At 34.8% G+C, this 24,605-nt stretch overlaps 5 protein-coding genes across 7 annotated transcripts; 2 read left to right on the top strand and 3 right to left on the bottom strand.

Annotated features, from left to right (window-relative positions):
- The first annotated feature begins 359 nt into the window (after positions 1-359).
- LOC109164937 (endo-1,3;1,4-beta-D-glucanase-like) lies at positions 360-3,203 on the top strand. 2 transcript variants are annotated; one of them, XM_019313496.1, is made up of 7 exons: positions 360-562; positions 1,034-1,055; positions 1,189-1,312; positions 1,970-2,060; positions 2,504-2,593; positions 2,742-2,978; positions 3,021-3,203. In XM_019313496.1, exons 1-7 carry the CDS (start codon positions 415-417, stop codon positions 3,086-3,088), a joined length of 780 nt encoding a protein of 259 aa, XP_019169041.1. In that variant the 5' UTR covers positions 360-414; the 3' UTR covers positions 3,089-3,203. The 2 variants fall into 2 exon arrangements, with proteins under 2 accessions (XP_019169041.1, XP_019169042.1); XM_019313497.1 differs by having other exon boundaries at positions 2,742-3,203.
- A 1,412-nt stretch (positions 3,204-4,615) lies between these two features.
- LOC109164564 (40S ribosomal protein S12-like) lies at positions 4,616-6,585 on the bottom strand. Its single transcript, XM_019313067.1, has 5 exons — positions 6,518-6,585; positions 5,832-5,872; positions 5,121-5,412; positions 4,928-4,993; positions 4,616-4,851 (listed from the first exon to the last, which is right to left on the bottom strand). The coding sequence occupies exons 2-5, from the start codon at positions 5,837-5,839 to the stop codon at positions 4,792-4,794; spliced, it is 426 nt and encodes a 141-aa protein (XP_019168612.1). The 5' UTR covers positions 5,840-5,872; positions 6,518-6,585; the 3' UTR covers positions 4,616-4,791.
- A 1,660-nt stretch (positions 6,586-8,245) lies between these two features.
- Positions 8,246-9,962, top strand: LOC109164554 (probable CCR4-associated factor 1 homolog 6). Its single transcript, XM_019313052.1, has 2 exons — positions 8,246-8,625; positions 8,841-9,962. Exon 2 carries the CDS (start codon positions 8,977-8,979, stop codon positions 9,778-9,780), a length of 804 nt encoding a protein of 267 aa, XP_019168597.1. The 5' UTR covers positions 8,246-8,625; positions 8,841-8,976; the 3' UTR covers positions 9,781-9,962.
- Positions 9,963-14,759: 4,797 nt separating this feature from the next.
- Positions 14,760-18,994, bottom strand: LOC109164579 (uncharacterized protein At2g39795, mitochondrial). 2 transcript variants are annotated; one of them, XM_019313086.1, is made up of 4 exons: positions 18,797-18,994; positions 17,206-17,421; positions 15,965-16,293; positions 14,760-15,512 (listed from the first exon to the last, which is right to left on the bottom strand). In XM_019313086.1, the coding sequence occupies exons 2-4, from the start codon at positions 17,404-17,406 to the stop codon at positions 15,350-15,352; spliced, it is 693 nt and encodes a 230-aa protein (XP_019168631.1). In that variant the 5' UTR covers positions 17,407-17,421; positions 18,797-18,994; the 3' UTR covers positions 14,760-15,349. The 2 variants fall into 2 exon arrangements, with proteins under 2 accessions (XP_019168631.1, XP_019168632.1); XM_019313087.1 differs by having other exon boundaries at positions 17,206-17,439.
- Positions 18,995-21,479: 2,485 nt separating this feature from the next.
- On the bottom strand, positions 21,480-23,984 carry LOC109164691. Its single transcript, XM_019313229.1, has 4 exons — positions 23,620-23,984; positions 22,717-22,766; positions 22,584-22,636; positions 21,480-22,139 (listed from the first exon to the last, which is right to left on the bottom strand). Exons 1-4 carry the CDS (start codon positions 23,877-23,879, stop codon positions 21,795-21,797), a joined length of 708 nt encoding a protein of 235 aa, XP_019168774.1. The 5' UTR covers positions 23,880-23,984; the 3' UTR covers positions 21,480-21,794.
- Positions 23,985-24,605: the final 621 nt, after the last annotated feature.

Below are 24,605 nucleotides of genomic sequence, written 5' to 3' on the forward strand. Positions count from 1 at the left end.
CTAATTATAATTTGATGTGCATGCAGTTTAGTGGTCTATTTCACCCTTATTGGTTAAGTTTATAACATTCGCGGATGGACTATAATTGAGGGGACCCCTCCTTTGAGGAGAAAGAATTGAAATATAGAAATTGGTATGAATATATCAAATCTGACACATATCTTCCTACACTACACTACACTACACGAAATTAAAAATCAAACAGTTGATGGGAAATAGCATTTGTTTAATTATGATGATTACAAACTTGTAAATTGCTACAATACAACGATTTTCCACCTAATTTAGATAATCTAATCTCCAATCATTGCTATATATAGTATGTGTGCTTGCAAGGAGTATGCAAAGCATTCCCCCGACCTCCTAAGAACAAAAAAAGCCACATAGTCTCAATCAAAGGCATAATATAATATAATGTCTTCTCCCCATTGCATTGCAAACCCACCAAAGCTGTGCTCCAGCTATGGAGCTGGGCAGGTTCAACAACTAGGAGCCCTAAATTGCTATGTTTCTGGACCTTCTCATTCCAAACTTGCTGTCCTTCTCGTCTCTGATGTTTTTGGTATGTATAGATGTGACAATTTTAATGTTAGTTGTCTTTTGAGGCCATTGACTAGTATGGGTTATCGGCTATTATATATATATGCATGCATTTGAGTTACGCATTCAAATTTTTTTCTAGACAATTGGGCTACAAATGAAAAGTTTTCCTTATTTCACAATCATATATACACATGTAGCCACTCAGCCAAGACCTTATGGTCTAGTGGCACCAAGTTGCACTTCCATAGATTGTGGGTTCGAGTCTCAGTTGAGGCGGTATTGACTCTTTAACCTTTAGTAGGTCGAGAAAGTAGTTATGAATAGATACTGCACTCTAACAGAGTCAGTAGCACTCAAAAAAAACAATCCGCATAAATGCACCATCAGGTGTGGTGCATTTATACATACCTGCTGTCCGCACTTGAACCAGGCCAGTATATATTGTTTTGTGGTGTGATTCTTATGTGTAGCTACATTTTTGTGTGTGCAGGATATGAAGCAACAAACATGAGGTATGGACATTACTCATCAGAACATTAATCGACATGTTTAATTTAATTTAGAGTGATCAATTAAAGATCAATCAAGAATTCTCATCACATACACAATAATATAATATTGTGATCGATTTTGTGGTTATTACAGAAAATTGGCAGATAAAGTTGGAGATGCTGGATTTTACGTTGTGGTCCCAGACTTCTTTCATGGAGATCCATATGTTGAGAATGGTGCTAAGCCTATCGGTGTATGGCTAAAAGATCATGCTGTTGTGAGTATCATACTTTTTTTTTTTTTTTGAAATGAAAATATTTCAATAAAATCAAGCAATTAAATGTTCAATACAAGAAGAGATATTAGAAAACCAATTAAGATGACCAGTATGAGAACTAGCAGTTCTAGCCAACACGTGAGCAAGCTTATTCACTGATCGATTGATATATTGAATGGACACTGATTCAAAGTGTCGTTTAAGAGATCGGTAATACTTGAGAACGCAACCTGCATAAGAATGATCTGGTAAGCCATTATTCAGAAACTTGCATACCAACTGACAGTCTGACTTTAGAAGAATGTTATGCCAATGCAACCTTGTTCAAGAGTCGAAAGAAAAGCTTCCTTAACAGCCAAAGCATCTGCAAAATGAGGGTCTTTAAGACAACGAATTGGTCCACTTCTCGCTACAATGAAACCACCATTGCTATCTCGAACTATTATACTTGAATTGGCTTGCTCATAAGTTAACTTAGAAATGTTAGTTTATCTGTGTAGTTACACAACGGGATTTATTTTGTACATACATACCCTTGGACCGACAATAATTGTTTGCTTCGTCACTCTCAGATATTATTTTAAATTAGTTCAGATTATCTGGTTCTGTGACCAATTAATCAAATTAAAACTCTCATGTTGATGTGGCTATACGTAGGATAATGTTTGTAATGATGCAAAAGTAGTGATTGAAGATTTGAAGGCTGGAGGTGTCACTAAGGTTGGAATTGGAGGTGTATGTTCTGGAGGTATGCTTCTTCTCATCTCATTTAATACCACTCATTTAGAATGGTAATCGGGATGTCATCAGACTACATGATAATTGGTAAAATAATTGTAAGTATAAGTAAATAAATAAAATAATATATTCATAACTTTTTAAGTCATTTTATACATTACCTACAAACATTAAACAACTAATTTACCAAACACATCCTTTAAACTGTTAATACTACTATCTAGTCAAAGCAGCTAACATAATCAGTTTTCCTTCACATTGCTAATACTACCCGCTCGTTAAAACTATTAACAAAATCAACTAACTAATTGCCAACCACCTCAAAAACATTAGTTGGGTATAATAAGTTTTTGTAAAAGAATTATAATAAATATTAGCTGAGATAATAAATAGTTCATATATATAGATATATCAATAATAAAGAGTATATATATAATATATATACTTTAACAGGAAAAGCAGCCGTGGATTTAGCCAAGATCCCATGTGTGGAAGCCACCGTCCTATTGCACCCTGCATTTGTCACTTTAGATGACATTCAAGGTATTCCATCTCCTACTTATTTGTGTAAAATGAAGAAAAAGGTTTTGTTGTTCTTTCTATGTGTCAATACTTGATGTGACAAGATTAAATAAATTGAGGTATATTTTAACGTAATGATCATAATGTAAAATTATGATGATGTTTTCAGATGTGAAGGTTCCCATTTCGATAATAGGAGCGGAAAATGACGAAACAACACCCGCAGAAGTTGTGAAGCAATTCGAGATTGCTTTGCAGGCTAAGCCTGAGGTTGATTCCTTGGTGAAGATATTTGATGGCGTCACCCATGGTTGGACCGTGAGGTACGATGAGGATGATAAAGCAGCAGTGAAGGCTGCTGAAGAGGCTCATCAGGATTTGTTGAAATGGTTTGTTAAGCATCTCCACTAATTAGTGTCTCTACATTATCTCACAAAACAATTATGTATCTGCCCTGCGTGTGTTTCTGTTTGTTGTGTATATCAGCCTTCCATTTCTGTACTATACTATGTGTAATGTATCATTAATGTTGTATGCTCAAATAAAAGGCTGCATTGTATTTATCATATATATGTTGTTAATGCTTGTCATTGGTGGACCAAAGAAAATGAAATAAAAAAAGTTTGTTTTTGTTTTTTTGTGTGGCTGCTTTTGAACTTAATTGACAATTTTCCATGGCCAAGATCTGTTTAAAGAAATTGTGGATATGGTTGGTTTCATTTTTGTAGCATTCATTCCTTCAGTAGTTTATCACATTTCAACTATAGTAGTTTATCACATTTCAACTATAGTTAATGAGTACACGTAACTATAAATTAGATGTGCAATACTTGGCGAAACCATTATAAGGAGCGAGTACATGTACCGTGTACGCCATGCCAGCATATCGGCATGTGTGCGTCTCCCTCACGCCCTATAAAGTGCATTAAATGCTTTAGGAAATGGGGATGAAACATGAAGGCTCTAAGCTCATAGATAACATCCGGCTGTATTAAAGAAGTGTTTGTCATATCAACATTCAAAGTGGATACTTGACTTTAATTGTCTTTGCTCCTTCAATTTTCTTTGATTTCTCATGCCATGGAGTTATGGTTTTTCACTCATAGAAGAAGGGTGAAGGAGAACAAGAAATTTGTTTTTTCACACAACATCTACATGGTATCAAGAGAACAATTTCACTAAGTGTGTTTTTTTTTTTAACCAATCCTATCTTCTTCTTAATTATTTCTTCCCCACATTGGCTTCCGCTTCTGCAACTACATCTCTTGTTCATTTAACTACCCCAACACACTTCCCCATCTGGCAAAATGACACTAGTTTCCTAGTTTACAATCGTGGTCAAAGCCATGTTTGTATATTGATTGATTTGTTTCTAAACCATGGTCAAAGCCATGTGTGTATATTGATTAATATGTTTCTCAATATGCATATAAGTGGTCAAAGCTGATTACAAATCATATTTATCATTTATGTCATGTCACATTTGTTGAGTCTGCATTTGTTGGGAAAACATTAAAAGAAAAGAAGTTTTTGACCTTATAAGTTGTCCCACATAAATCATGAAGTGTTATGGAGAGAAAACAAAGGGAAACCACCACAAGAATATTTCTTTGCTGCAGAACCATATCCTTCCAATAATGCTTTTTTTTTTTTTTTTTTAAATTCCTTTTACCTTGTCAGCTATACATATTTCAAATCCAACTCCACCTAATCATACTAATCAGGTTGCATTCTAGAGTCTCATAATAATTCAAATGTGCAAGTGTACCCGTAATTGTCATATACTAGAATGAGAAATTACCATTAGGACCTTAATTGTAACATTCAACTAACATAGAACCACTATAGTCGAGGACTATATTGGGTATTAACACCATTATAAACGTAGACGTCGTCCAACTTTGAAGATTTTGAGTATAGCTTAAGATGGGTAAACTCTATATACAGCTTATAAATATCATCAAAATTGAAGACAATTAGAACTCTCATTGATACGAATGATAGCACACAAGTTAGGTTAAAAGGCTGAGAGGCAAACACCAAACATACAATGCAATGGAGCAATAAAATTTAAGTGTAATCATCAAAACCCGTGAATATTATTGGTCAATGGTGCTCGGGCTATCAATAGATTCTTAGGAAGTCTCAAACAAAATGCCAAATTGGCCATCACTATAGATAATCTGCAAACAAGTCTACAACTACAAAGCCAGTACTAGTCAGTGAGATTTCACATACTCCTGAACAACATGGAGACCTTCGGTTTCCTCTCCAAAATCCTGCAGAGTATCCAAAAGTTAACACACGAAAAGCAATATTATAAACATACAATGCAGTAAGAGATTCCCGGCTAACCTTCACAACAACACAAGAACATCCGACCACCTTCCTAGCTTTCCCCTCTGAATCAATCTTGCACAGCTGTTCAAGTGAAAAAATAATTAAGGACTAATTCAAGATAACTCAAGCGTTCAGTCTGAAAAGTGTTTCTCTACTCTGCACTTGTATCTTGGAAAAAGATTAGTTGATAAAAAAGAATCCTACTTACACCGGCCCACTCTCCGAGTGTCTTTGCACTAGGAACGGTAATTAGGTTCACGTTGTGGTCTGTACAAAGTGCTTTGACCAACTTAACATAATCTGGCTGATCACAGTCCTCTGCTAACACGCACAACTGGGCAGCATGCTTCTCAATCACTTTGGCACCTTCATGAAGACCTCGAGTCAACCCACCATGGGCCAAGGATTTCCTCAATACAAGCTGCAATGCTGTCATTGTATCCATGGGCTCACCGAGAGCAGGAGCAGGAGCAGGTGCCTCAGCAGCAACATTCTCTTCACTGAAAGGAAATGGAGATAGATTAATCAAAAATGGAGTGAATATTAGCTAGTAATATGAATATAGTAGAGGTCAAAGAAATGGAGATGAATAAAAAAACATTTGACACATGATAGATTCAAAAACAAATCCAATTGATCCTAAACACTTTGTGACAGATATAAAAATGTGATAAAGCTTCATTTTGGGCTAAATATTCGCCTAGAATTTTATGAACTACGGGCAAGAACTAGATATATGCACATCCTTTATATTTCATAGGAAAAGACAGAATGGAAATAGAACAATGCCAAAATGTCTATTCAACAAATAAAGCAAATTATCATAACATCCTAATCAAGTGAGCTTAATCTCAAAAGCTAAATAAATTAAAGAAAGATGCAATTGCATTCTTACAGTAATAACAATCACATTACATACCCTGACATTTTATCTTGTTATTTCAGCTCTTTGCCTTAATCCTGCAAGGAGAAAAAGAAGTCAAGAGAAGGAACATAAAAATGTTGAAAAAATCTATCAAATTAGACAGCCCAGAACTAAGAAAAAAATAGTAAGCATCATATCTATCTATCAATCTATCTATAATTGTTTAAAGGCTACAAAGATAATAACTTTAAAAAGGGGGAGGGACTAGCTAAACAAAATTTCTGGATGCAACAATCACTAGCCTTGATGCTTGAAACAACCACAAAACACAGGGAAGGATTATGATATTAATAGCATTTAACATGAAGGTAAATAGTTTACAATACTTCAAAGCAATGATCTAGTTTTGCTAGTCCCTCTCCCACTACTTAAACCTCGTATTGTCTATATATAATTCAGAAAAAAAAAAAAAAACTATAGTTCCAGTTTAAACCTTTAATAACCAGATCAAATTATGTAAAATTGAGCTGGCTTATTCAACATAGGAAAAATACTAGTAATAAGCATAGAAATAAGACATATTTTCAAAACCTAAGATCGCTCATTTACTGCTTGAATTCACCAAAAATCCTGAGCTATCGACATGTTCTATACAATCGAATACAAACACATCTACATTCACTAGATAAGACGGACCTTGTATAGATAGCATAGAAGATTAGAGGCGGGTGGTGGTGTACCTGTAATGAATGCACTGAAGAAACTGTGAGCGAGCAAGGACGAAGAAGACGAGATATACTAAATTTATATAAACCCTAAAATTAGGGTAGTACAGTAAAGATCAGTATTAATGGATCGGCCCCAACTTCCACTTTGGACAACATTGGGCCTAGTTAGATCGCATGCTTAGTAATTTAAATGGGCTAACTCATTATAAAATCTAGGGAAAAGGGTCAAATAGGGTCCATATCATTCTTTTATGCGTGTAATTGCACCTTTGAAAATTTGAGGAGGGCTAATTAACTTTTCAACTAAAGTTCGATAGCCTATTTGTCTCTTTTCCCTAAAATCCACTATATACACACACTAACAATAGTCAATAAAGTTAGGCCTATAACAGAAAAAAAAAAAATGTTCATTCAATTATTTGATGAAACAAATGGTTTAGATTATTTTGATTTTAGTATTTTTTTTTTCTAGTTTACCATCTATTATATTATTTTCTTCTCTTAAATACCTCTCATTCCGTTAGTATAAACTTTAGTAACGGAATATTCTGTTAACTTAGGTCAAGGTTGCAGTAGGTGCTAGGCGCTAGTCGGACGACCGGGCAGCGCTAGGCGGGCACCAAAAAAATTTAAAAAAAAAAAAATAGTGACAGATTTGTAGTTTGACAATCAACATTCAATCAAATAACACATCTAAATAAATGAAATAATGATAATTTATAAGTCATAACGTCATAATAATATTAAAATCAATAATTAATGAAAGACGACATCTGTCAAAATCGAACAAAATCGGTCAAAATCAGCCGACTTGGTCGAGTTTGATCGCCCAGGCGGCCGGCCGAGTTTTGACCGCCTTTAGGCCAAAACGGCAAGCCTCGGTGCCGCCTAGCGCCTAGGCGACCGAGTTTTGCAACCATGACTTAGGTTCGAATCCCATCTGTTATAAACAAAATGTTCGAATCTCATCCCAATCAGAGTTGACATATAAAATAAAGTTTATAAAAATACATTTTGTCTGAAGCTTGAAGAATAATTCCAATTTAAATTAGATGCAAATGGCGAAAGAGATGAGAAAATAGAGAGAAAGATAGTGTAAAAAATCATAGGTTAAACAATGATGAAATAGAAAATAAAATATATAAGTTATTCATGTAAACTCAAAAATAGCTTAATATTATGGGCCTATAATAATTATTCCCCTTGTGGGGAAAAAGCTAATTCCCAAAAACAATATTTCTTGTAATACAAGAAAAGGAATATGTATTACTGAGGAATGTTTTTTTTAAACATATCTTATTTGTACAAAGATTTTAAACTTGAATACTAAAATATTAATTTTAAAATACTTCTTTATCTCATTTATGTATCTCGATTGGCTTGAATTAACTAAAATTATTTACAATTATAATTCAATATTTCATAATATTAAGTTCAATATTAATTTATATTTTTTAAATGTTTAATTTAGAAAATTATGTTAAAATTATTATTAAATATAAAAAAAATTAAATGATAAACAAATAAATAAAATAAAATTGACTAATGAACAATAAACCTAACTTTTAAAATGAGATACGAAGGTATTTGATTTGAATGATCAAAATTCACATATATTTGAATATATATATATATATATATATATATTTTTTACCAATAAATGTTTATATGAAACGTACCCAACCCAACAGGAATCCATGCCTATAAAGCGGTTCTCTATCTTAGTATAAACTTTTTCGAAGTCTTTGGTCTCCTTCTGACCTTCTCCGAATCTCTCCCTGATGTTTCTCAGAAGAAAAACAAAAATTGCAGAAAATCGAAAGGAAATATTTAAAAATTAAAAAGTTCTTCGCATAATTGAAGGAGGTGAACAAGGAAGGGGGACCCATCCGCGTTCACCCCGATGACTCCGAATCTGTGTTTCCATAGATAGGAAAATAATAATTATCAATTAATTCACCTTAGGTTTTTTTTTTTTTTTTTTTTTCTTTTTTAATAACCCAAATTCATATTCTTCATGCTTATCTTTGTCAAAATTGAAGCCTCGGCAGTAAACGCTCGGTTTCCTCCATCAATACGTCGATTTACGGTTCAGAGGCGGCATCTTTATTGAGTAGAAGGTAAGATTCGATTTTTTTTTTGTTGGGTTCATTTTTGTTTCTGTTAATTTGTATCGTTTTTTTAATGGATGAATTAGTCGTGGATTTAGGTTTTCATTGATTAATTTTTGAGTTTTGTTTGTTTGTGTCTGGATGTGTTATACATATTGCAGAAAATATTTGGTGGGCTTGTATATTCTTGATCAGATTTATTGTTATTGTTTATTTTGTTGCAGATCTGTTTTGAATTTGAAGCATTTTGGATATATCCGTATTCAGATGCTGTACAGTTGTAGAAAAAAATTGGGTGATTCATTAGGAGTTTTAGTGATTTGAGTAGAGTTGTTGAAGGTATTTTGGTGTTTGAGGGAGATGTCGCTTTTGTCGAAAGACGATTCCATTCATATTCGAGAAGTTTGGGATGATAATCTTGAAGAAGAGTTTGCTCTCATCCGTGAAATTGTGGATGGTTATCCATACATAGCCATGGACACGGAGTTCCCAGGCGTTGTGCTCCGGCCTGTGGGCAATTTCAAGAGCAGCTATGATTACCATTATCAGACCCTAAAGGACAATGTGGACATGTTGAGGCTGATTCAGCTAGGACTCACTTTCTTTGATGAGAAGGGGAACTTGCCAAAGTGTGGAACTGATAAGTACTGCATTTGGCAATTCAATTTCCGGGAATTCAATCCCAACGAGGATGTTTTCGCCATTGATTCAATCGAGTTGTTGCGCCAGAGTGGCATCAATTTCGAAAAGAACATTGAGAAAGGTATTAGTGTTAAACGCTTTGGGGAGCTCTTAATGTCTTCAGCGATTGTGCTGAATGATAACGTGCACTGGGTTACCTTTCACAGTGGATATGATTTTGGGTACTTGCTCAAGGTCTTAACATGCCAGGCATTGCCAGATACACAGGTCGGGTTCTTTACCTTGATCAACCTTTACTTCCCAGTTCTTTATGATATCAAGTATTTGATGAAGTTCTGCAATAGTCTTCATGGTGGGTTGAACAAGCTTGCAGAGCTGCTGGAGGTTGAGAGAGTCGGTATCTGCCACCAGGCCGGTTCAGATAGCCTTCTCACAGCTTGTACCTTCAGAAAGTTGAAAGAGAACTTCTTTAGTGGCTCGTTAGAGAAGTATACTGGTGTCTTGTATGGTCTACAGTTTTAGGTATTGAGAATAGACAGAATAGTATTATATGAAAGAAACTATAAAAACTATGAACCAAAAAAAAAAGGAGATAGGAATAGGAATCTATGGAATGACGTGTGTGCTTGTTGATGCCACACTTCTTTGTATACTCTCAATGAAAAAGTTTGTTTTTTATTTATGAAATCATATGCATTATATCACAACTTCTGCCCTTCATATTTACTACAATGTGAATTGTGCTGCCAAAAAAATTACCATTTATGCTTTTGGTTCTTTCATTCGATTATTACTTGCTCTTGATTAGAAGGCTATATTGATATTCAACTAGAAATTTTTGTTGTTAATTTTCTGGCTTTATACTTTTGGACAGTTAACAGCTTTTAGACATATAGTTGGACCTGGTGAGTGGCATCAATTTTGAAAAGAACATTGAGAAAGGTATTAGCGCTAAACGCTTTGGGGAGCTCGTAATGTCTTTGGGTATGGTGACATTGGGCATCAACTGTTGGAAGGTAAGGTGACACTTTAACGGTCTTGAGTTATTGCAACATAATGTGAGTAGAAACTGGAAGATTGTTATCCGAAATGAGGTGTATGTTAACCATATCGTTTGGATGGTGTGTTCTTAATGGATTTGCTGTATTATCATTGCAGTTTCCTGTCCAATATGGCAATATTTGCTTGAATTTTTTTTTCTTCTGTCCTCTTCTTCAGTTTTCTATGTTAGGAGCTTTGTTTGTTGTGGTTTGATATTAGAGTTGCATCTTTCCGGGAAAGGTTTAAAAGTTTCAGTTTGTTGCTGGTATAAGGTTTTCTTCCTAGATAAAGTGTTTTTTATTTTCTTGTGGAGCTTATTGGTGCCTCCAAAACTGGGCATAACATGGTTTTAACTAGGTTGTTTAGAGTAGATAATTGTTTGTCATTCCTTGGCAGGTAATTCAACTATCAGTTTTGACCTGCCAAGGAATGACAAACACTTGAATGGATTCTCGAATGTAGACATTAGAGAAGAACCAGGATGAAATACACGCCGAATTGGGAAAACACTGAATAATCGTGTTGCAACCATCGAAGCTGCCATTGCTAAGATGTTCAATCTCCTCACCCTTTCTCCCCAAGGCAAAGGACACGACGATGCCAGTACATCATCGACAACAGTCCCAACAATAGATTCAACTCTCCTATCAGGCAGTTTCAACCAGACAACACCATACTTCTCACGGGTAAACTGGAACTTCCTACCCCGAGTTGAGCAATACTTTGCTATACACCATACCCGAGATGATTTGAAGGTTCCTATGGCCTTTATCAGGGTTCCAATGGCTACAACAGCAAAATCCTACTTTGACATGATCCCAATTTACTCACGACATGTTAGAGGAGTTTGGTGAAGAACTACTTGGTCCACCATTCAAGCAGCTTGCTGCTCTTTGCCAGATTGATAAGGTAGATGAGTACATTGCCCATGTTCGAGCTCAGATTGCACAGATTTTGGGACTTGCGCCTCACATTCAATTGGGACTTTTTCTCAATGGCATGAAACCTGCGATTTGGATACGACTTCGACCGAATGATGTGACAAACCTCAAAACGAAAATGCGGGTGGGTCGTGTAGTGGAACGAGAGATTGATTTTGTTTCCACCGGTTGACTCCTTAGCCGCGGCATATACGAGGTAGAAACTTCGTTCTAAAAGAATTCATCACATACTGGGTCAAAAGGGTATGTGCAAAACTATCAGGCAAATTCTTTTTTTAAAAATTCACATCCCACACCCATTTCAGCCCATTCCCATGACTTTAATAAAACTCAGATATCTTCCTCCCAAACACAACCTTCTGGTTCCATATGTAGCTTAGCTTCGACATGACAATGTCACGGGCCTCTGGCACGACATTATTCTAACAAAGAATATTTGGACATGAGAGCGAAATGACTTTGTTTTTGGTGCCAACAACCTTATAACCCATTGCATGTGTACCCAAATAAGTCCCTCAGAATTTTAATCGCAGGAGAAGATGAAGATGGTGATGATTAGGGCTGGGCACTTCGGGTTTCGGTTCGGTTTTTTTCGATTTCGGTTTCGGTTTCGGTTTTTCGGTTTTAAAAAAATTAAACCATTCGGTTTAAAATAGAGTTCGGTTTCGGTTTGAAAAGTTCGGTTCAGTTCGGTTTCGGTTTCGGTTTGGTATTCGGTTCGATTTAGGTGAAAGTTTACTATTTGAACGTTTCTTTTTTTGTCTGACCGGTTGTTCAGTTGACTCACTTGAAGTGCCACTTGAAGTGTTTTGTTGATGACAAAATGAAAAATCATTCATCTATAGTTAATATTTGAAAAATAAAAATTACTAAAACACCAAATGTTTGGACTTACAACTTGGAGTTGGGATTTGAGGACTTGAGGAGTTAAAATTATTAATTGTTATAATATTTATATACATAAAAATTTAATTAAAATATAATCAACAATTAAAGTAATTATATAATGATTTTAATAAAATAATAATTAAAGAATAGGAAACAGGTATCATAGTTAATTATTTATATATATATATATGTGTGTGTGTGTGTGTGTGTGTGTGTGTGTGTGTGTGTGTGTGTGTGTGTGATAATAATGATAGAATTATGAAACTTTAGAATTAAATAGCAACGGTGTAATAACGGTATAATGGTATTTTAGTCTAACAAGAATGTAGTACGGATAATTTTATTCATTATATTTGAAGTGTGCAATATTTAATGAAAAATGTATACCCTTATTAGCATACAAATGTGAATATAGCCATGAATGTGGATATAGCTTAGTGGGTAAAGTTCTTAGTTTATAATCAAATGAGTAAGAGTTCAAACCTCATCTTAAATATTTAATATAATATATATCTATTAATATATTAAAAAAAAAAACAGAAAACTGATCGGGTTATCGGTTCGGTTTTTAACCGAACCGATCGGTTTCACCTAAACTAGGACCGATCGGTCTTTCGGGTAGAAACCAAACCGAACCGGTTCGGTTTGGGTAACCCGAACCGATTTGCCCAGCCCTAGTGATGATGGCACCAATGATAGTGGCGGTTATTGATTCATGGCCATCTTTTGAATTTTTATGGCCCATTCTTGTAAATAAATAAGGCTTGATGTAGTAAATACTTGCTTCTACTATGGATATGTATTTTAATCGAATCAATTGTATATAGTATGTACGAATATTTGAAGAAGAAGAGACCAATTGGTCTAAGAAAGCCTTTTCTTATTAGGTGTTTAGAAAGTCTTTTAGAGAGAGTGTAGATGGGAAGTGAGTGGAGTGGAACCCCCTAACTTGTGCGTGGCCTCCCTTAAATAGGTGGAAGCCTCACACAAACACCTGACCCTGGTCCAAATACCGAACATGAGCTTAGAACGTACAAGGACGTATACCCGGAGAATATTTCCTATCAATAATCATGCTCAATTAATTATGAGAGAGAAGTAGAAATTGAATTGCAACTTTGGTAATCAAAGAAATTTGGGGGAGACTTGTAAAATTAATGAGGAATGAATGATCTTGACCTCTTCAATGGTGGTGCGTAATTTGGGAAAAAAAAATTGATGAGTTTTAGGCAAGATAGAAAGAGGCAGGAAGGAATGTAAGATTATTGCAGATTTTTTCTTAAACTTTTTCTTAAGCAACTATGTCAAAAATAAATATTGATCCATCCAAAATTGAGGCCCTATCCGGTTGCGCATTATACACGGGCCAAAAATCGATCCTGATTGTCAAAGACCTGTCGTGAAATTGGAGGGCCGCCCAAAAGACGATACTATTTGTGGGACGTGTCTGACCCCATTCCAATCTTGAGGACAAGATTTTTTTTGGTGGAGTTAATACTTAATACCCAATTTAGTCCTAAACTATAGTGATTTTTCTTAATTTAGTCCTAAACGATGTTTTTGTGCTTAATTAAGTCATCAACTTTGATGATTTTCTCAATTGAGTCCCCTATTAAAGTAACTTGGTAATTTCACATCTATTAATACTCAATTTAGTCTTCAACTATAGTAGTTTTACCTAAGTTAGTCTCTAATAATAGTGGTTTTACCCAATTTAGTCATCGACTATACTAATTTTTCTCAATTTAGTCCTTGATTCTAACAGCGAGGACTCAATTTAGTAAAATCATCAAAGTCGATGACCTAAAAACACAAAAAGTCATTTAGGCTAAATCAAGAAAAATTGCTATAGTTAAGGACTAAATTGAGCATTAACTCTTTTTTGGTGGGTGACAATGATACGCACCCAAGCATAAATCAAGGGATTAGACAAGAATAAATCAGAAACACAATCATATCATTTTCTATATTTATTATTTATTTCTTTCTTTGCACTATAAATTAGAACCTCTAGGTGAGAGGAAAACATCGAATCTTCTATCCTTAGACTTTAAGCTTTAGTAGCTGGGCAAAAGCCTACAATTCTTATTGGATAATGTCATAGTGGCAGTCCTGTTTTTTAGTTTACACTCAATAAAAGTACTTGTTCTTTCTCCCCTCCTGCTTCTTTACTTACCACTTTTTATTGGGTGTGTGGGTGTCACTATTATGCACTAGTTTCATGTCTTCTGATCTTTTGCTTAAGCATTTTGAGTTGTTTGAAATGAAGATGATAACTTGCTACAATGTTGCTTCAAGTTACATGCACACACAGTTGAGATGTCACCCAGTGCCAGTGGGATTGCACTCATTCACCACCCCCCCCCCCCCCCCCCCCCCCCCCCCCCCCCCCCTCTCAAAGCTGTGTTGTTTTCACTGCATCATATATATATACATAAAATTTTTTATCTCCCCATGCTTCCTTCATCCCTCATTAACCTTGAATGGATGCCAACCATAATCTATGCCTGTTATATTTCATTCCGAATGCCATTCAATTTGTCACCATGGCCTAAAGTCAGACAAACTCACTCTGGAGTCTGGAGGGTGAAATCACTTTAAAAAAATTAAACCCAAACCCAAATTACTAACATAATAAAGATAACAACTTTAACCACCATACTACACAATTAATGTTTAATTTTTAATTTGAATAGATATAGCAGCTAACATAAACAACAGTAGATCGATCTATGAATCTATCCCAATTCCCAACATACAAAGTCTTGCTATGATCAAACAAAATGCGCCTGTAAACCGAAAAGCCAGAGCTTCAAACATTAAAAACCATAGGTCACACAATCAACAAGAGAAACAGCTAACACCTAAGCCAACATCTTTCTCTCTCTCAACTATGTATGCCCGCCTTAGAGACCAGGAAAATGCAAGAATCTAGATGAAAATTCCCAAAGCACAAGAAATCGATTTTCAATATGAATAAATGCTGAGCAACATTGTTTTCTCCTCTTCTTCAAATTACTGATCTACCTTGCTCTTATACACCACAACACCAAGCCTTCATCTTGAAATATGTAATAAATCCGAAAGGATGTATACCTTAGTTCAGTTTCTGTCATCTAATCTGTTATCATGTTTCCTAGTGCCATGTGTACTGTTCCACAGTGAAAATAAGGGTGTGGAGAGGCAAAAACACTAACTAAAATGCACTATGAACACTTCCCTTATTTCCTCTCTAAGATAGAAATGGTCTTTGCTATCCAACGAACGTATTCAATTTTATCTTTGTTCCTCATGTATTCGTGTAAGAATACAGCAAGGTCATCGTCGATTCCCCGAGTCTCTAGGAAATCATAAAGCTCATCCTGCAGTTTGTCATCCAGTTCCCTTGAACATAAAAAGAATCAAACAATTAGACCATAATCTCATTGCATTTAACTATACAAGTGCTCCTCTCAACAAGAGAAAACAAAAACAAAAATACAAAACAAATGAGAGACATGAATGACATAGTGAAGTTTTTCATAAATTCACCTAAAGAAGTATAGAAATAGTAGTCCAATCAATTGGCAAAATTGATCACAAAATAGCATTTTATGATTATGGCTTCGAACAAATTTTCAAAAGTTGGTTATCACCTTGGACTCAAGAATGAAACCTCATTTTTGCATTCAAATATGCTTGCAAATGCATGCTCATGACAAGTAACAAAGCTTTAAGAATATGCTTCCAAAGATATCCCACAACCAAATGGTTAGCAGCCAGACAAGGACTAAATTTTAAATGTAAGATAATTTAGGAAGTTGAGAAGTGCAGTAAATTTTATGGGAGATGCATACTTAAAACGAGGCCCTGTATAATGCTGAGCTGCAATTGGACCATGCCCACGCATTATAACTTTGTGAATCTCAATGCTGTCTGGCCATGCTGTGCAAACAAACTCCAGCATATCATTGCCTTCTCCCTTAACGATATCAACAATCATTGTAAGATGAAGATACACTTCATCTTCTTTGGAAGAACCGCCCTTCTTTTTTACAGGAACGGATCGATCGAACATGGTTACATCAACTTTGATCTCTTCTTTCTCTCCAAATTTCTTATTCAGTCTAATCCATTGCTCTCCTGCCCTTTTATCAATCATAAATGATTCAAATTCAGGGACAGACTGCAATTTTAAAACAAAGTTAACTTAAAAAGTGGGCAATATCCATATACACATAAAATCATCCGCACAACATGCAAGTAACCCTATGAAAACATGTTCTAGACTTCTAGCATCATACAGAAAAATGATTATACTTAAAATGTAATTGAAGAAGCCTGACTTAGAGCAACACCACCAATGTTTTTTTTTTTTTTTTTTTGAGTTTTTGTTAGAATTTATCGTTGTTGGATGAGAGAGGAGAGAGTGTGTGTTTTTGGTTCCTGCAAAATAAAGAGTTTTTGGCTCAGTTTTTGCGGAAGAGAAAAAAAAGTAATAAAAATAACATAGAAGAGGGTTCCGTGTCCGCAACAGATTTATTCTTTACCCTGCTTTTAAAAATATATATATTTTCTGCTTTTTTCCCCTCTCCCTCCCTCTATCCTTGTTGGCACCCAAAAACCCAACAAATGTGGTTTCTCTTAGGAAAACTAAGTGTCAATGGGGCACTAGTTGATCATGGAAAACAGAAATTTTTTGTTTTCTCCTCATTGTAGTTTAGTCAATTACTGAAAATCCAACACTATACATACTTTCAGCCACCAGAAAAGAAACAAATCCTAAAAGAAAATGCACCAAAATGAAATGCAAAAGTTATGCCCCAGAAATCAAGTCTACCTCTTCCACAAAAGCAATTATTTATGATATTTCATAGCTTGATGTGAAAAGTGCAAATTAACAAAATTCCTAAACAAGCCCAAAAATAAATAAATAAAAATCAAAGGACTAAGAAATGGTCATGCTTGTCGAAGGCACAAAAGTTTCTTAACACTGAACTCAAAATTGAAGAAATTAAAACGGAAAAAAAAAAAAAAAAAAAAAAAATTTACATATAACTTGATTAAGGGTCTGGGTGCAACGGGGAAGAAAAAGTACCTTAGAGATAGGGGAGCGGTCGATTTCATATTCAACCTCATTTCGTAGTAGTCTGAGCATGTTGCCATCAAAAGCATCCTTTCGCATTTCCGATATGTAATTTCTGGTGGGTGTTGAGATTGCCAAACGGCCCGAACTAAGTTGTTGTAGAAGCCTCTGGGCTGTTCCTCGCAATGGTCGGAGAATTAAGTGAGGCGCCATCGCATCTGAGGTAAACTACAGAAACCCAATACCCTATTGAGGTTTTATAACTCCAAATTGCTACTATAAATATTATAAACTGATGTTTCCAAACATAAATAATAAAACCAAATAAAATTTAGAATCCAAAATAAAATATAAAACTTCTATTCGAACCATAAAAAGATTAGTGACCAAGAAATAAACATAAAATTGCTGTCCAAACTTCAAATATTCAAAGTTCAAAGCACCAAACATAAGTTCACATTAACTACAAGAATAGTGTTCCTCATGCATTTCAAGATTCTATTCTCAAGATAGCCTCATAGCCCATTCAAATCAAAGAAAGATATGCCCAAGAAGAATGGAAACAGTGAGCAAAAGATTATTTCACCCATGACATTGACATATTATTGCTAAGGAATACTCAACCTACCAATATGTATGAATGAATGTAAAGCGGCAGAATAAAGTGATTGCAGTAATTTCACATATTACATAGAAAAAAAAAAAAAAGATATTGGCCCTGTTTGGTAAAATAGTTAGCCTATAGGCCAATTTTGGCTTATTTGACTACTATTAGCTTTTTGATTTGATTAAAAAATCAATATAAATGTTTGGTTAATTAGTTTTTTGTAACTCCAAAATGCTAAAAATCAAAAAGCTTCTCAAAGCAACTTTTTCAATTAGCTTTTTGAGAAAGGAAATTATACCAAACAGGCAAACAGCTATCAACTAACAGCTAATTTACCAAACATTTCTACAATCAGCTAATGTTATCAACTAGTTATACCCTCTAATTAACCCAATCAGCTAACAACTAATAGCCATTTATCAAACAGGACCACTGTCTAAAACCTCTAAATTCACAACTGAGATGCATCAATATAAGAAAGTGCAGCCGGTGCAGGTGTTTGTAATATATCTAATACAAAATTAAAAAAATCTACAAAAAGAACTCAGCAAACATTACAAATCATACTTTACAGACAAAATGAAATATCACTAACTACATTGTATTACTGCAATAGTGCAATGGGATTTGGAGAAAGTATACAAAACAAAGCAAACTGAACATTAAAAAGTTATGATAGCTTGCTAGCAACATGGTTTGATATCATGTGAAAAGATGAGTATTTTACAAAAAAGGCAAATTAGAAATTAAATAATCTATACTTCAAAAAATCATTTCAAATGCTGCATTCGGAAGTTTATAGGAACAATTTTTGAGTGCTGATTTAACACATATGAGTATTAGTATCTCCAGATTGAACTAAGCTTCATAATGAATTCCTGATTTACTTAAGTCTCTCAGAGTTCCATCTCTTCAGATTTTGGCATATAATTTCCTACTGCCGTGTTTCTGTGTAAATCAAATAATAGAATGAATAAATAAAAGAAACACCCATACCTTGGCTTGCTCAGACGCTAATCTATCGAGAGGTGTTGATATGCACAGAGATGCCGTTCGCCGGAGCGCCGGAGCGCCGGAGGGGAAAGGGGTTACTGGGTGAGGCACTGAGCCACTGAGGCGTTGAGACTTGAGAGCTTGTTGGCGTGAGAGATTGAGAGTTAGATTATGCTTTAGGGATCCAGAAAGTTCTACAAAGTATAAATGGTACAGTATATATTAGGAATGGGGTAAAACCATAAAATAGGTTATTCAACTACGTAGAATTGGACTATCGAATTTAAAAAAGATTATATTTATATCTTCAAACAATGTAAAATAATGCAGTTTAACTTAAAATAATTTTTTGTTAGTTTGGTAACATTAGTTACTAAATTTAAAAATAAACTTTTATTTTAATAAATTTAAATAAAATAATTACTTTAAAAACAAAAACTCCTACTTGGTCGCCAACAGGGGTAGGGGTGGTTTTTATTAAAAAGTTTAAATAATTATTTTATTTAAATTTAATAAAATAAAATTTAAAAATATTTTTTAATTTGAAAATCGCCAAGTCAGCATGTTACCAGGTCAATAGGTCATTTTAAGTTGTATTATATTATTTTATATTGTCAAATATCTTGTGCTTAGATGACATGTAATGATTTTTTTATGTAAGAGGTCATGAGATCGAACTTTAGTGGAGGCACGTTGTTGACTCTGTGCGTTTCATTAGGGTGAGAAAGTATATATATATATATATATATATATATTTTTTTTGATTTGATAATCTAATTACAGTTTGTTGTGTAGTTGAATATTATATTTGACCCTTATTCTTATACTAGTTAGTACAGAATGTCTGATGTGTATTTTTAGATTTGTGCATGACTCTCTTATCTCGCTCATAAGTAGAGCATGGTGGTCAGTGGTCGAGGTAATTTGCAGCACCCTAAAGCTGTTAATGGTTATTCCAATTTTTGTTGCAGTAGCTCAACGTCTCACCCTTAGTCTATAATGGTTAAGTTTAAAATCAGTTAATTTACATTGATGCAATAACGCCTCTACTGAGGCTCAAACTCATAATCTTCCAAATAGAAGTCCAACTCGGGTACCATTAGACCATATAGTCCTGGTACATTGATGCACTTAAGTGCATCAATGTGAAAATATAAATTAATTGCACTTTAAGTGATTTTACTTGTATATTTGCATATATTACTTATACTTTTAACATATTTTACTTGCACTCAAAGTTTGAGTTATTTATAAAAATATTACCACATTTTTAAAAAAATTATATCTGACCCGTTGATCTTTTCAGATAGACAGCTCATTAGTTTCTATTTTTCTCCTCGACTATTGTACATGTATCAAATTTGGTCTTTAACTCTTAATATTTTCAAATTAGGTGCATGACTATATAATTAGTATCACATTTGGTCCTTAATATTTTCAAATTAGGTGCATGACTTTGTAATTTGTACCAAATTTGATCCTACCGTCCAATTTTCCGGTCAACTATTACCGGAATTTCAACTAGAAAAATAATTTTTTCAGCAATAATTGTCCGAAAATACTTTTTTAATTAAAACATATTATTTTTTCGTTAATATTCCAACAATAGTTGGTCAAAAACTTGGTCAAAAAATTGAACAGCAGGACCAAATGTGATTCAAATTACATAGTCATGCACCTAAAAATAATGACGGAGACCAAATACGCCATTTCACTTATAACTAAGGAATAAATAATGGATATGGTCATAACTGAGGAATTGAATTGTTAATATAGATATAACTCAGAGACCAAATATGTCATTTTCTCTTGTAAGTATGTTAAAATATAAATGCATATTAAGTTGGAGTAAATACCCAAAATGGTCCCTCGACTATAACTAAATTCACAAATTGGTCATTGACTTTTAATTTCAACCAATTAAGTCCTTAACTTTGTAATTTTAACACAATTTGGTCCTCTGTCTATTTGACCGTTTATTGACTGTGATTTTTGAGGATATATATGTAATTTCATGGTCCATCGTCGATTTTTTAAGGTTCTGGTTGTATTTCCAGACCGCACTGTTACATTTGAATCCACTGCCAAAAGCAATCTACTAAATCCGGTCGCCTTTCTTCATCCTCCCTTAGGATTCAATGTAGTTGAGTTCGTACAAGAGCGAAGAAGACGACGTGTTTCCGAACCAGTGCAACGTCATCCGGAAGGCCACCACGTGCTCCGACGAGAGCTGAAGGTTCTTCTGGAGATTGTCGATCACAGTCAACAAACGGTCAAATAGATGGAGGACCAAATCGTGTCAAAATTACAAAGTTAAGGACTTAATTGGTTAAAATTGAAAGTTGAGGATCAATTTGTGAATTTAGCTATAGTCGAGGGACTATTTTGGGTATTTACACTATTAAGTTGCCTAAGCATAATTTGTTTAAATATTACTCAACAAAAAACTTAGATGGCTTTCTTTAGAACCATCGTATTTTTTTTTTCTAATAAAAAAAAAAAAAATCATTCTTCTCAAAGTTTTGTAAAAAAAAAAAAAAAAAGTTGAGATGTTTGCCCTATCGAATTTCAGAACATCCATTTTACAGGAATTGTTTGATGACCATTTCTGAAAGAGACTAGTAGAAGAGAACATCCCATCTCAGTCAAGAAACATGGACTTGAAGAAAACTATTAGCAGGCAAACTTTCTTTCTTTGAAGTTTCAACTTACCAAAAATTGAATTTCCCATGCAACAAATACCACAGAATCAAGGCCATAACATATCATATAAACCGTGCAAAAAAAAAAAACCTGCATATCTCACCTTATCAGTAACTTGCTACCTTGATAAATTATCTGATCTCATGAACTATTTTCAAGCAGTACTGATTATTGATCTTCTAGAGACTCCTTTTGGCCAATTGTAAGCATCCTATAATTCAATAAAACATAAGTAGGGGACCAGTCAGCTTTATGGATGACGAGAGAATCTTCCATTTAGGTTGTGCTGCTGCTCAGGCTATGATGATGGGGCATCAGTCTTTCCTGTTCTTTCCCAAGAAGTCTTCGTGTTTGGATAATCTTTGGCATCAGAATTGCCTGCTTGTGGGCTCTTACTTGTGTTGCTTTCTCCAGATATTGGCTGTTTATCCTGACCACCAATCTTTGGGCCTTTTCCAATTGCATCAGGTGACTCTTTTCTTGATTCAACCACTATTTCCTTTACTGCCTCCTCCAACTTATCCAATCTCGCTTTCAACTCCAAGAGCTGTGGTTCAGATGCTTCTTCTTTTTCTACCTCTGCCATTTCTTCCATTTCTTTCGCTTTTGCTTCTTCTTCGGCTTGCTTTTTCAATTCCACTTCCTGAATTGGGAATTTGAACAGCAGAATTAATTAGGGACCAGTCATAGTGCAAAGACTTTAAAAGTTTTTGCCATTCAGGTACAAGAGGTTTTTAAAAACTATGAATCTTGCATTTTAAAGACATTTCTATATAGTTTGACTAGGAACTAGGTTCATGGATATAATGGAAGTCATTCATTAAGATAAAGGCGATGCAAATACTAAAATTCCAGCACTTTTACTCGCACTGTATTTACACCTTGTCAAACAAAATGTTAACAAATTCAAGTTTTTAATTCTGAGAGTGGTTAGAAATATGAAGGTTTTCCATCTCAAGAAAGGAAGGAGGCTCAGAATGTTACATTCTGAAACGGATAGTGTATATATAGATGAACCCGTCATATTTCACAAAGAGGAGGAGGGGGTTAGGAAGAAGGAAAGTATTCAAACGAGAAGTTTCATTACCGCTTCCATTCTTCTGATCTCATAGCGAGCATATTGAGCCACCAAATATACAGCTGTTACAAGATATATGATATTCAGATTGTAGCTCCAAAGAACATGTGTAAAGCATTCTAAATATGTGAATTAGAGGTACCCAGTGAAGGCAGGCAGGCAAAGAAGAGTTGTACCAGATGGAAATCCAGCCTGATCATCATAAAATTAAATAGTATTATAAGAAATGCAACATAACTTGAATAAAAACACCACTCACAACAACAACAACAAAAAAAAGAATATTAGTAAGGCCAGTGTTATAAAAATCGGTCTAGGCGCCCCTAAGCCGAGGGGATTCCAGCCCTAGGCTACTTTTAGTCGGCCGGCTAGGCGCCCTCGGTGCCTAACTCGGCCGAGTCGGCGCCCAACTCGACCGAATGATTGTTTCTTTAATTCCCTTGCCTGTACATCGTCACCTACTCGGTTGCTCCTCTTTCATATTCCTCGGTCCTCAGCTAACAGTCTAACATATGTAATTGACTAGTTTGGAAAATTATAACAGTCTAACAGCTTACAACCTACTGCCTTTTTTTTTTTTTTTTTTTAATAATTACTCGGCCGCCTGGGCGCCCGTTAGGCGCTCGGCTAGCGCCTAGTGCGTTCTGCAACATTGAGTAAGACCACACTCACACAACATACACATTAAGATTCAATTCACAGGTCATTCTAAGTCTTTAATCTTAAAGGTGAATGCAGATTCAATGCATTGGTAACATGAGGCTGCTCTTACCACAACAAATATCTTGTCTTCTTCTTTGCTATTTGCCTCTACATGTTCATTCCTATGAAGCTAAGCTTAATTCTTTCAAAAGAAGAGAGAAATACACTAAATCAAACAGCTAAAACATCTTCCACTGAATGTGCTCCCATGTAAACCGACATAACAGATACAAGAATGACAGGCAAGAACTCATGGAAGCCGTAAATGTTCACACAAGTAAGCAATCGAATAGGGAAGTAGTGTTCGATAAAATGCCTAAAAGAAAGTTCGCGACAAGAGTACCCGAATTTCTTCTTCTTGGAAGGCTCTGTGAAGAGGATTTTAGCGGCCGACATGAAATTAAGGTTTTCCAGCTCCTTGTACGCATCATATCGAGTCAACGAAGAAGAAGAAGTAGAAGAAGAAGAAGAAGGGTCTAATACTTCTTTGTTGTTGTTGTTGGCGGGCGGCTTGTTGCCGCTGCAAAAGGATCGTGTTAGGACGGGTCGGAATTTCCCTGAGATTCGCGCCAAAATGGTTTTACCGGCGAGCATCATTCCCATCCACCCAGCAACACATCACCGGCGGCGAGAGAACCTTCAGAGTGGCAGCAGCAGAGTGCGATTCAGAGATCAGTGTTCAGTAGCCGTTGAGGTGTTATTTTTTCCATTTTCCTTTCTATTTACTTATATATTTCAATAATGCTAGGAAATAGGCCACATCATATAATAAAAATATAAAATTATTCTCAAAAAAAATAAATAAAAATATAAAATAATGAAAGAAAAATTAGATGGGAAATAAAGTATTTTCATATACATTCTCATCATGTGCTTTTCACAAATTGAGTGCATTTTATTGACATATTAGTTATGTTAATAGATTGATATTAAAATAACTAATTAAGTGTGTTGAGCATATAACTATTAATGTGCAATTCAATTATCAGTTTGGGCTTAGTTGAGATGAACACATTTAGTATTAAAGCCATGTCAAAAGTCAAAAGTCAAAAAAAAAAAAAAAAAAAAAAAAGAGAGAGACTATGATCCAAGCACGTCACAACAATCTAACTAACTACTTAACCTTTTTAATTGAGATGGAGCACATGCTTCGATGTGAAACATAATTTTTGTATTTTTGTATAAGTTACAAGTTCAATTATTGTAACACCATCTTAATAGAACCCATCACACAAAATCAGGATCTTCGTAATGTGATTTATTCTCCTTACAGTCTTACACACTATACACCCTAATGTCGACTTTTTAAAATCCGAGATCATGGGCACC

This window comes from Ipomoea nil, unplaced genomic scaffold, assembly GCF_001879475.1.
Source record: "Ipomoea nil cultivar Tokyo-kokei standard unplaced genomic scaffold, Asagao_1.1 scaffold3069, whole genome shotgun sequence".
Classification (NCBI taxonomy): domain Eukaryota; kingdom Viridiplantae; phylum Streptophyta; class Magnoliopsida; order Solanales; family Convolvulaceae; genus Ipomoea; species Ipomoea nil.